Here is a 12,732-nt window from a genome sequence, read left to right on the forward strand (position 1 = left end):
TATATGGTTATGTAAGCTTTTTATGGTACCTTCAAATTTGGGATTATGCTAAAGTATGAAAAACCATTCTAAACTATGAATTAGTTTTTTCTGCTATGAAGGAGTTCAAAGTATTGATGAATTACTCTTTCATCTGACTCCCAACATTCCATTCCCTGCCATCTTGCCTCCAACTGGTTCCACCAGTATTTCCCAGCTTAATGGGTGTAGCATCTTTCCCCATACATCATATCCACTTAACAGGGCCTCTTCCCGTTTAGTACTGGTCTAGTGCTTTCCACCAATATTTCCAACATCAAGTTCACATTCCCTGTCTGGAACAGAGGAATTTGCTGTCCCCACCCTTCTGTGCATACCTGACCTTTGATTATAATATATTGGTGGTTTCTAGCTTATTCGGATACATATAAAAAATATATAGGCATAAGCCTTTCCAGTTTAACCCTTACAGTGCTAGTGCTTAATAAAGTATACTTCTCTCTTTGTGTGCTCATAATTCTTCCTTAATACATGTTAATCAACAGTAGCGTAAATATATTCTTCTATATTACCCGAATGGGCCACCTTCAAATTGGGACCTGAATGCTGCCCTGTAGAATGTGATGCCTCAGTGCCAAACCAGTTCTGATCAGAAACAGGCCTTGCCCCATTGGTTCTCTGACGGTTTGGACTCTATGGGGGTGAGGCTACCGAGAACTTTCCCCTGTCCCCTTCATAGTGAGAGCAGCCTTCATTTGGGCGGCTGCAGCAGAGCTACTCCTGCGGAGAGCAGAAAGGAGTCCCATCTGTCATTTCAGAGCTGCGTGAAGTTTTTACAGTGGCTGGAGTGCCAATCCTGCAACTAACCCCCCAAGTTTTCCCTGCAAGTTGGAGGACAATTTGCAGGGTCGGATGCAGTTTGGCATACCCAAGACTAATCTCTAGGATAACTAGGCCACTTGATCTAGAGATTTAGCTAACTGAAGAGCAGTGTGGTGACCCAGCAATTTTCTGACGTATAGGACCTATACAGTACGTTTACTCATAATTTCTTTTTTCGGTTGCTCCCGTATGAGCCATTTTATTCTCCATTACGGGAGACTCCAATGCAGTTTACTACAGCAGGGTATGTCTGCAGAACACTTCATTTGCATGAATTTAATGTCCTGCTCGATTCATGGCAAATTCAAGTCCATGTTTTAGAAACTTTCTGGATTTTTTTTTTTTTTGGATCTGCAGTTGCTTAAATCCTTGATGCTGAAGGACAACTGTAACACATTTCTTCTCAGGTACGGAGTGTCTATGTCTAGGCACTATTCAAGGAGTGGATGTAGAGATGATCCACTCCTACAAATACTTGGGTCCACATTAATGACAGGATGGACTGGTCTCGGAACACAGAAGAACTTTATAGGAAAGGGCAGAACAGGCTATTTTTCCTTAAGAGACTGCATTCTTTTAATGGGGGAAGTGACAGCTTTCTCACCTGCTACTTGAAACTATGTGTTGACCACTGTTTTTTTTTTTTTTTTTTTTTATGCTGTGGTGTGCTGGGCTGGTAAGATCACTTTGAGAAAGGCCCACTGAATTAACAAGCTGATTAAAAGGGCAAGCTCAGGATGCACTCTGGACCTCCTGGAAGTAGTTTCAAAGGAGAGAATTAAAGTAAAACAGTACCATTATGAAAAATGCTGTACTTCCTCTCTATGATACACTGAGTGCTTTCAGCCAAAGAATTATTCAGTAGAAGTGTGTCAAGATACGCTCCTAAGTCTCCTTTATACCAACAGCTATATGCCTTTATAACACCTCACTGTGGCTGCCAAGTCAGAAGTTTCCTTTCTTTTTAATTTTTTTCCTTTATAGTTCTTGTTGTGTATGTTCAGACCATCCGTCTGTCTACTTGTTTATCTACCTATTTGTTATTCATTTATTTAAAGAGCTTCTGTAAAAATCCACATCTCCCTCAGGGGCAAATAGAGTTCTTTCTGTCTTTCCTCATTGGCCTAATCTGCTGAGCAGCAGCTAAAACTTTTTCATCATGGATTTAAGAGTTGGTTAATTGCATCTCACTTCTGTCCTTACATGTATTTATCGGGCCTCTGTTTGTATATGATTTTATGTAGTCAGATGGGCTCTACTCCTAAAAATACCTGACCTGATTTGTGCGTACTTGGGACACTAGAGCCACTTTCTACTTTTTATCTGGCTGAAAATTTGCATGCAGAACATATGCTGTAGGTACTGGGTGGAGAAACACAAAATAGCTCATTTAAAACAGTATCTAATGAGAGTCTCCAAAAAAACAACTGAAATGGGTAAATGTTAAAACTTTGGAGGGAAGGGGGTCAGAAAACAAAACTCATCATCACAGTGGCAAAAATGGTTGGTCTGTAGTTAATGAAGTCTGTAAATATTTGTCTTCTGTTTCCTATTGTTTCGAGTATTTTTTTTATCTAGTAAGTCATTTTGTAATACCAGCTACATATAAAGTGATGCATCTTAGTTTGGGATGAGGCAAAACATTTTGGGAGTGGAAGGTTCTGTACATCATAACAGTTTATAAGAACTCATGCAACACTTTTTTGATCGGTATGTACAGGCATACAAGAACATAATTTTAAAATTGTTTTATCCCAGGTTATGCAAGTGGAGACCAATGCTATACCCAAATAATATATTTTTTATATTATCTGGGATTGCCTCACATTTCCATAGTTTATTAATGCATTCTGGCAAAACAAGATATTTGGTTCTAGTACAGTTGCATCTGTGGTGATTTTATCCTTTTTTTTTTATGTGTAATAATTGGTATAGATTCCTCCTTCCAGTTTCAAAGCGTCTTTGCTCCAGTTACAGGAGAATTGTGAAAATATTTCAAAAAAGAATTATCAGTTATCCTTTGTCTGAATGTAGTATTTATTAAGCCAGTATAATGTAAATTAATATTTCAATAAACCATAAGACAAGCAAAATTGTATCATCTTTCGTATTTTTTTATTTAACGGGTCCTTATTATAGAATTTTAAAGCCTAGCTCGTTGTACTACAGTTTGTTTTTTTTTACTTTCTTTAGTTAATTGAGGTTACTTAGCATGGGAAGGTGCTAGCTATTGATATTCCAAGTCACAGTTGCCAGTTCTATGATTAACCTGTGGCTATAATTGGGGAATTAATTCATGACTAGACGTGCTTTTACATTTCCACAAGTTGGATAGTTTTCTGAAGTAGATATTCAGAAGGTGACACTTGGCCCTAATTATGACAGTTTTAGACCTGTTTTTTCGCTAATGTGTTTGTTTGGTGTAGAGGAAAGAGACTTTTAGCATTCTCTGCTTGCTTTGGAAATTAGTTGTGAGTGGACTGAGGTCACATTAAACAAAGTCCATTTTTTTTTGCAAATTTTATGATTGTGTTCTGCTACCACACAAATGTCATTAACATGCATCCAGGCTTGTCATCTGCTACTTTTGAAATGTATAAAAATTATCTTTGATTTATGCAGAAGACTCTCTTTGCTTTCCCTTGCATTTCCTTGCATTTGTGAAAGTTTGCATGTTAAGCACTTGCCACAACATTAGCATTGTGTGATATCGGCATTTACTTTTAAAAAAATTATGGATTTAAATCATTTGTCCGAACAATAAACACTGTGGTGCTTTGCATCAGAAACATGAACTTTACAGATGTTTTTGGCATCTTTCTAGTTTCCAGTTCTTGGAAAATATAGAAAAAAGCTTTTATGAAATAAGGTGATTTGATATTTATAGACATGATACTACTGTTCCGCTCATGCAAAGGTTGTTTTGTATGTTTTGGAGCTTACAAAGTGTATAAAAACACATTTTATTTTGTATACTCTTGTGGTCTGATTTTAATTTGACTCACCCTTACAAAGAAATGAAGTGTTTTGATTGGACTGAACAAATGATTGTTCATATAACTCTTGACATATGGCTCTTTGAACCAGAGATTTATTGCAGCAGCTGAGCAGTTTAATATGTTTCCCCTTTATAAGTAATTTGTGTGATGTTTGTCTAAATTGCTCTGTACCTTTCTGCAAAGATAAACATTGACTTTAAGCTTTTCTTAAAAAAAAAAAAAATCCATTTTATGAGTCTGTTTAGACCAGTACAGAGTTTTTGGGAAGCAAATTGCATTACAGCAACATGTCAAACAAGCCAGGAACTGAATTTTGATGGGACTTTATTCCATTGCTAGGAGCACCCACTCACATTTACTATGTTAAGGGGGTTAGATTGGCATAAAAGACTCCGTAAGAGGACATAAAGAGTGTGGATTACACAATTTTTTTTTTTCTCATCCAACTCCCAATGCTTTCCTCCTCATCTTGTCTAATTGCTTCCTTTGGTAATGTGATAATGTTAAGTACACCAGTAAATCCTGTTGCATTAATGCTTTAAATTGAATTTCATCTGATGAATTTTGGGTATGTTATAAACAAATATATATTTTTTCTGTGTTTCACACACTCTGTCACTCTCTTTAGCCATTGCAAACAAGAAAGACACTTGTCAAAGGTATAAGGTCAATGTTAGATGGCTGAGGAATCTAAACCTTCAGCCACAAATCTTGTGAGCTGTTCCTAGCAATCTTTTTTTCCTTCCATTGCCATATTTTGTTGTTTAAAAGACAGTTTGTATTAAAATCAAGCGATGCTTGGTGAATCCTGCAGCATTATAGAGAAATGAAGAATGTTCTGTGTCTAGGATTTCCTGGCTAGTGATGTCAAAACAGCCTTTTCCAAGGTTGCCTTTGAAAATGTTTTTGAACTACTTCCTATGACGACCCTGGATGCTTTGTCTTTGGCTCAGGTGGTAGTAGGCTGTCTAACTGTATTGTTTTTTAGGGCAGTGGTTCTCAATCTGTGGGGTGGGCCCCCCTAGGGGTGTGTGAAGTAACAAAAAGGGGGGCATGAAGATGTGAAAAAAAGAAAACAAGAATCGAAAATATGAAAAATACATCTATTGAAACCAAAACAAATTAACTTAAACTACATTCTGATACTAGAAAAATAAATATAGAGTTAGATAAATGTCAATCAAAGTTAAGTAGGTATAATAAAATATGCATCTATGATATATCATTAATTAAAAAAGAACAAATTGGTATTAGTGGGCTCCTTTCAAAAAACCCTTAGGGGGGTGCGATTAAAATTGTTATGAAAACTCGGGTCGCAAATACTTAAAGGTTGAGAAACGCTGCTCTAGGAGTCAGGATTTTGGAAGGCTTCAGTGCTTATCATTTTTGAGCGTGATGTGAGGCAGAGTTGGTGACATTATTCTCTCTACTGAGTATTATGCTTTGATAGTAGAACTATATCTGTGTGAGATTTGTAAAGGTAGTTCTTTATGAGCCAATTTATTCTAAATTTTCACTTGGAACTTGTAAAGTGGGAGGTATTATCCCACAGAAATGTTATACAAATTATGACTTTGGTTCCAGCCAAAAAAAATTTATCATAACTTTTTTCCAAATAAACAAAGGAAATACATAGAATTAATATTTCATCAAAACTAAACATACATTTAAAAAAATCCTGGAGATTCTTTTTCTGAAATTGTAACATTCTACTTTGATCACTTTGATTTTCAGCAGATGGGTCATTTTTTTTCTTCAGGAATGCTTCCAAAGTTGTCTGTTTGAGACAATGCTTTTTTCTTTGGTTGTTTTTGGCAAATTTATAAACAAAAAGAATTTTACAAATCTGCTATTACTTTTCTATTTCCTGTCATCATTTGGATCTTGTGAAGCAAAAATTTGAATGGCTTTTTCAATGTATTCAAAAGCCTCTTTGAGTCCTTTGACTGTAAAGTCGGGTGTGGGATTTTCGAGCAACTATTTATTATTTAACTCTTCAGCAATGTGGACAGTTTCTTCAGTTTCATGCTGTATGATATCCTCAGGTTCTTCAAAATCCTTCAAAATCAGCAAATAAGTTGGGACAAAGTTTTCTCTCAATGCCGCTCATAATTTTAACCAAAATTCTGTTCCAAGTATGCTTCATTATGATGAACATGAACATTTTTTCCAAATTCTTTAAGAGTAGGACCTCCTTCTGTATCCGTAGTTTTGAAGAGAGTTTCAAACATTTCACACTAATAATGTGTCTTAAAAATTGCAAGAACACCTTGGTCCATAGGCTGAAGGAGTGAAGTTGTACTTAATTGTAACATTTGGATGGTAGTTTTGCAGAGCAGGTGGGTGCCCGGGTGCATTATCCAAAGTTAAAATGACATGGAAGGGAATTGTTTTACTTTCGCAATATTGTTTTACCTAGGGAGTGAAATGATGAGAAAACCATTCTTCGAAAACTGAGGCAGTGACCCAAGCCTTTTTATTGAATTTCCATATGATTTCCAAACGTTTTTTTTTGTGCTCATGGATTTTCTGACCTATAAACGAGCAGTGGCTTAAGTGTGCAGTCTACACTTGCGTTGCCACTAAGTTAGGTGATCTTTTGTAGCTTTAAATCCAGACATCGACAATTCTTGCAATAGAGCTGCTTGATAGAATTTTTTTTTCCAAAATAATCTCATCTCATTCAAATTGAAGATTTGAGAGTGCATGTCATTTTCTTCTTCAATTATCTGTTCTAATTTTTGTGGAAAAAATTTTGCTGCTTCGTTACTTGTACTGGTAGCTTCACCTTGTAACGTACAGTAATATTATGCCACCTTGCTCCCTTCTTTTTGTGCTCAAACCATTCCACTGCTTGAGCAAAAGTTTCTTTGTAGTCCTCTTTTTTTTTTTTTGTCCTTGAGCATCACAAAAATTGACAATGCTTTTAGTTCAAATCGTGGCATAGATAACAAGTATGTTTAACCTTTGCATCTAATCGCTAACCCATGGTGTTAAAATCTTCTGCATTTTGGGAATTATGCTATCCTCTTTTGTTTATAGTGACATAGATTGCATGGAGTATGCATTCTTAACTCCAGTCAAATATTTCTCTTTCAAAATTGTACAGATAGTTGAAGAACTCACAGTATCTATCACAAATGCTTTTAACGGTATTTCTGGCTAGGTGTTACCTTATAATTTCATACTTTTGCTCCAAAGTTATGGCTGTACTTTGTTACTTGTTTGAAGTCTTGGTAAGCGAGTCTTTGCGTCTTTTTGGCATGTTGAAAAAAAAGTGTCAAAAATTCTAAAGAAAAGACAAGCGAACATCAAAGGAAGGCAGTCAAAATAGCTTTTAATGTTCACTTTCTGATAATGAAATGGCATGCAGTACTATGAACTTTGAACAAGTGCGGTCATGGTGCACCACATGAGGGTGGCAGGGTGTGAGAGCGTTTTGAGTTATCATTTCTCGTCAATGTAATTTAGCCTTTAACTTTGCTGAGAGACATTTCCACTCACTCTGATGGCGTTTTTGGGGTCACACGTGTTGAACTATGTGCACATTTTCTTAAAAATTATGATAAATATGATTTTTATTTTTGACACAAAAAATTCTCATTAAGATATAAACTCATTTATCGGGAGCTCTGAAAGCGAGAACTACCTGTACATTGGTTGCCACAGTGCTGGATTGCTAATTAACTTGATTCAATTTTTTTTTTTTTTTTATCATCACAAATAACTTTCTGTTCGATGTTTTTCTGCCTTATACTAAGTGTTTTAATTCTTCACTTCACTTACAGGATTAATTCTTGTCCCAATAACTGTTCGGATCAAGGGTTGTGTTTACTGAATGACACGACCAAAGAGGTCTTATGTCAATGTAAAGAAAACTGGAAAGGAGAAGCCTGTGACATCCCTTACTGCATTGAGGACTGTGGCACCCCAGACCAAGGCATATGTGCCAACATTAGCAAACGCTGCCTTTGCAATAGTGGGTGGCAAGGTAAGAGACTGACGATCTTGAATAATGCAAATATGCTAGTCTTTGCTTTTGTTTCATCCTGAACGAAGCAGTTTTTTGCAATTTCATGGAGCACTTAAGTAAGAAATCCCACAATCTTTGCAAACCTGCTTAATCTGTTCAATTCAGCATCAGTGGGCTGAAGCCTATATGGAGAACACTACATAAGGCAGAAATCAACGTCATTCTATCTCAGGGTGAAGCAATTCTTTGTTACCTCAAAATTCATTGTATTATGAATGCCTCAGAAATGCCTTTTTGTTGTGTGATCATATTAGAAAAAAGTAAGAAAGCCATACAAACTACTCTTCTGTATTGTTCAGAAATCCAAAAGGATTCTTTTCCTCCTGTATTACCATTTAGAACTCATGCTGCCATAACACATTCTTACATAATATTAGCACGGATAGCTTAATTTTGAATTCCTGAAAATAGGTGCCATTTATGGAGATTAGGATTTTTGTGAAGTGTTTTGATCCAAAGGAAGTAGCCATTTCATCAGTGTTTTCAGAGTGAGTTTGCTTTGTTAGTGGCTTAGCTTCTTAAGATAAAAGAAAATCTTGAAAGAGTCCATAGTGGAATTAAGTTCATCACCATAATTTTTCATTTTGAAGATTTTCATTAGATCTCCAGTTTTACCCATAAAGTTTAAATAACCACAAAATAATTTTGCAGGTGACATTCTTCCTCATGAATATTACATAATTTGCAAAGCATTTACGTTCCTAATGTGTGTGCCATTGAATTAATATCATTTACATTATAGTTTTAAATAGTGCTGAGAAGTACTTCTGGAGAGCCAGATTCAAAAGTCTGACCTACATTAAGGTGCCACTTTAATATGATAAAATGTTTTTTTCCATGTGCATTCATTTGATATAGCAAGTTACATGATCACAGTGTCGTTGTTAGAGCAGCTATTGTATCTAGTTTTATTGTAGCTTTGTAGCCTTCATAAGTTAGGGATTACAGTTTTTTCTGGGATCTATCTTTGTTTTCTTTCAACTTTGATTTAACCTTTTGCCACAAATGTTTCTTTTTCTGGAGCTTTCTACTGCGTTCCTTCACTGTCATCCGTTATTGTTTTTAGGCAGGTTTATCATAAAATTTTGTAATGGACCCTTGGTGGAGATCTGCATTTTTTTAAAAATCCTTTATCCTCTGAAGTTCTACTTTTTTAAACTCTGTTTGTACTTTCAAGTGGTGTGTGTCACTGGAGCATTTCTCCTCGGCACTAAGAAGAGAAACATTATGGACAGAATGAGACTCGTCCAGAGTTAAATGGCTGGCGGTCAACATTGTAATCTAGGGTAGAGCAGTATAGACTTAAAATTTGTGGTTATTTTGACCCAAAATGTGATATTCACTACTTCTTGATATGTTTTCAACATAGCTTAAAGATTCATTGTTCACGTCATTTCAAAATTATAACATAAAATATACTTTCCTTTGCAACTGGGTGAAATGGAGTCAGTGACAAAGCTTTTTAATTACTTAGACAATACAAAACACTGGATGGCACTAAACTTCTTGCTGTTAAATGAGTCAAAAACCAAACTCATTCTGTTTGGTCAGCCCCACTAGCTAGCACATTGGATCCACTTGTCCAGTATTTAAAGCCATGTGCTAGTGGTCACAGGTTGATTTTTGGATTCAGATTTTAAATTTGACAAACAGATCAATTCTGTGGTAAAAAGCAGGTTTTAAGTTGTTTTTGTCATTTAATGACATATAAAACTCATCCATTCTTTTGTCACGTCTTGTTTGGATTATTGTAATACCTTGTATGTTGGGGTATCCCATAGGACACTGTCTCATTGGCAACTGGTGCAGAATGCAGCTGCTAGAGTTTTGATCAGCAGCAAAAAAGGTTCACATTGTTCCAGATTTGGCCTCTCATCATTGACTTCCTATTAGTTATTGGGTGAATTTTAAGATTTTAGTGTTTGTGTTGAGAAAAGCCAAGCAAAATGACACCTTTTATTGGCTAACTAGAAAGATTACAATATGCAAGCTTTCGAGGCAACTCAGGCCCCTTCTTCAGGCAAGATGTAATCCTTTATTTACATTACATCTTGCCTGAAGAAGGGGCCTGAGTTGCCTCGAAAGCTTGCATATTGTAATCTTTCTAGTTAGCCAATAAAAGGTGTCATTTTGCTTGGCTTTTCTCTACATTCATAATGGCTAACACGGTACAACACCCTAGTACTACAGTGTTTGTGTTTAAAGCCTTACATGGGTCACCTTACTTAGCTGATCGTCTTAAGCCATATTCATCAGTCAGGCGACTGAGGTCTTCAAACAGCTATTGCTTAATGTCCCAAAGGCGATCGTGCCTTTGTGGTAGCCAGTCCTAAACAGTGCAGGAAGGCTGGCGTCCACATTATACTGTAGTTTTAAGCTTTTACTAAAAAGACACTTTTATTCACTTGTTTTTTTAACTTATAAGTGTTATTTTTAGCTTATAAGGATTTGTTTGTCTATGTATATAATATTGGCTCAGACACAGGAGACAGAGGGTTATGGAGTGAGGAACCCTATCAGCATGGGCTGATATTAAGAGTGGTGTCCAACAGGTGTCACTGCTTGGGCTGCTGGTATTTTTAATATATCTCTTATATATATTTCTCTTCTGGTTCGTCCTGCTTCCACTTCAAAATCGGTCCCGCCCACATGCAGCCGACACGGCATTTATCGATTCCTATTCGTCGTCTTCCATCTCATGCACTCTACTGGCCTGCTGAGTGTAATACATCCAACAAGTACTCGAGGTGCTGCCACAGTGGTAAAGTAGCTTTACCACCCTTGCAGGAGCCACCTGTGTCTTTGCCACAGCTTCTTACACAGCAGACACCAGAAGCTAAAAATTATCGTGAACACATTCGAGAATACAACTCTTCTCTAGCGTTTGCTTCCATGGGTGCACAGATAACTCAACCTCCTGGCCAAAGACCATACTGCTTTAAAATACATGGGCAAATTTATCACCAAATCTCTCCACTATACGCTAACACTTCTACCTCTCCAGGATATGGACAGTTGACACAGATATGTTTTTGACACAGCACAAGCTACTAAAGTACGCTTACAAAATAAAGTAAATTCTCCATGCAGCAAAAATGTACTTCTCCAGCTAGATTCCATGCACAGAACCATCAACCTCTTCGCTAAATCATACAAACACATGCATGAAATCACTCAGTCCAATCCAACAGCATCTGTACGAGTGGTTTTCAAGGAAACCCTTAAGCAGCATTTACGACGATACAGTGCCCCGACATGTCACACCGATGTTGCAGCGATTTTCATCAGAGAAGATGGTGAAATGCCTGCCAAAGGGACATTTGCATCTATCCCATAGGCAACTCCTGTAAACAGATTTCCACGCTCAATGCGAATTGCGATCCTATGGTTTACCCACTTTTATTCCCTTACGTGACATTGGCTGGCACGCGTCTCAGCTATCTCAGATTACATCAACAAGATCTGCGCGTTGAACTATCAGACGCACTGCAAGCAAACGCTGAAAATAACAACGTTCATGTAGGCAAAATGATCATATTACCATCCACATTTCCAGGAAGTCCAAGATACATGCAACAAAACTATCAGGATGCCATGGCCATAGTACGTAAATTCGGAAAGCCTGATTTATTTATCACTTTCACATGTAATCCTGCTTGGCCGGAAATTCTACATGCACACTGCGTCTTTCAAGAAGTATTTATTTCTTCTTGATTTCTGAATTCCTTTCTCACCGTTTTCCGTTCCTATTCTTACACCGCCGTATGCTATGGCGGGTATCGGCTAGTATTGTAATATTGGCGCTTGGTTGGCGCCAACCTGACACAGACTGACAACGGAGGCACGTGTAAAATAAACATAAAGAACTTTTAGTTTCTTCACCTGTGGGGCACGTCTTCCCCGTGAACCCCACAGGCACAACACAGTCCTCAAAACACACACAAAGAAGAATCACCCCAAATCACACTCTTTGTCTTCCACATCTCCCAGGGCAGCTTCGTCGTCGTCCTCCCGACTCTGGCGCCCTGAGTACTGGGTGCAGGCTCCTCTTATAGCCCACCCGGAAGTGCTGCAGGTGCTCGTTGACCTAGTTCTGGCTGCACTTCCGGGTCTGGCTGCGATCCTGCCCAGACGGGCTCGTTAAGCCGTGCAGCTCTATGCAGCTTCACCTGGCGGAGGCCACGGAGCCCAACCAAGATGAGCTCTGGTGTTCTACGAAAGTGGCCCCGACGCAACCCGGGGGGCTGCCAACAAAGGTTCTGAGGGACGTAGCATAGCTCCCATGGCTGCTTCACCGAATCTAGTGACAAAGGGGCGTCCCGGCCGTCCTCCACAATATGTATATCTTTATATATAAATGATTTGGTTAGCAGTATAAGTAACAAGTTGGTTAAGTCTGCTACCAAGCTAGGTGGATTGGCAGATAATCACCTCTTTTACAGTGTTCATACTTTTACTTATTCCTTGCAGGGCCGTATGTGTTGTCACTCTCTCCCCAGACCACTCAGGCATTTCTATTGCTGAAACTTTTGCTAACTTCATATACGATTCTGGATTTGGTTGGGCTAGGATTTGAAGGAGGGTTTTATTTTGTGTCTGCCAAACTGGTGCCACAATTGTGAAAGTTGTACTATTATCGGGCTTACCACTGGACAATGTAAATATCTCCTTTTTTTGATTTCCCAGGTTTTGACTTCCTCATAAACCTAGATGGGTGAGACAGTGTTTTGGAACAAAGACATACACAGAACAGATTCCCAGGAATTTCCCTAGATACTGGAATCTATGTGATAAAAGCTACAAAATGGCCAGATCTACTACAAAATCTCACATTGATAT

At 37.8% G+C, this 12,732-nt stretch overlaps 1 protein-coding gene across 2 annotated transcripts in view; it reads left to right on the forward strand.

Annotated features, from left to right (window-relative positions):
* atrn (attractin) overlaps positions 1 to 12,732 on the forward strand; it is a 300,415-nt gene that overhangs the window by 88,879 nt on the left and 198,804 nt on the right. For both annotated transcript variants that reach the window (XM_028801455.2, XM_028801456.2), the window contains exon 5: positions 7,649 to 7,851. In XM_028801455.2, the coding sequence (XP_028657288.2) occupies positions 7,649 to 7,851 (203 nt within the window). The remainder of the gene's footprint in view (positions 1 to 7,648; positions 7,852 to 12,732) is intronic.

This window comes from Erpetoichthys calabaricus, chromosome 5 (genome assembly GCF_900747795.2).
Source record: "Erpetoichthys calabaricus chromosome 5, fErpCal1.3, whole genome shotgun sequence".
NCBI lineage: Eukaryota > Metazoa > Chordata > Cladistia > Polypteriformes > Polypteridae > Erpetoichthys > Erpetoichthys calabaricus.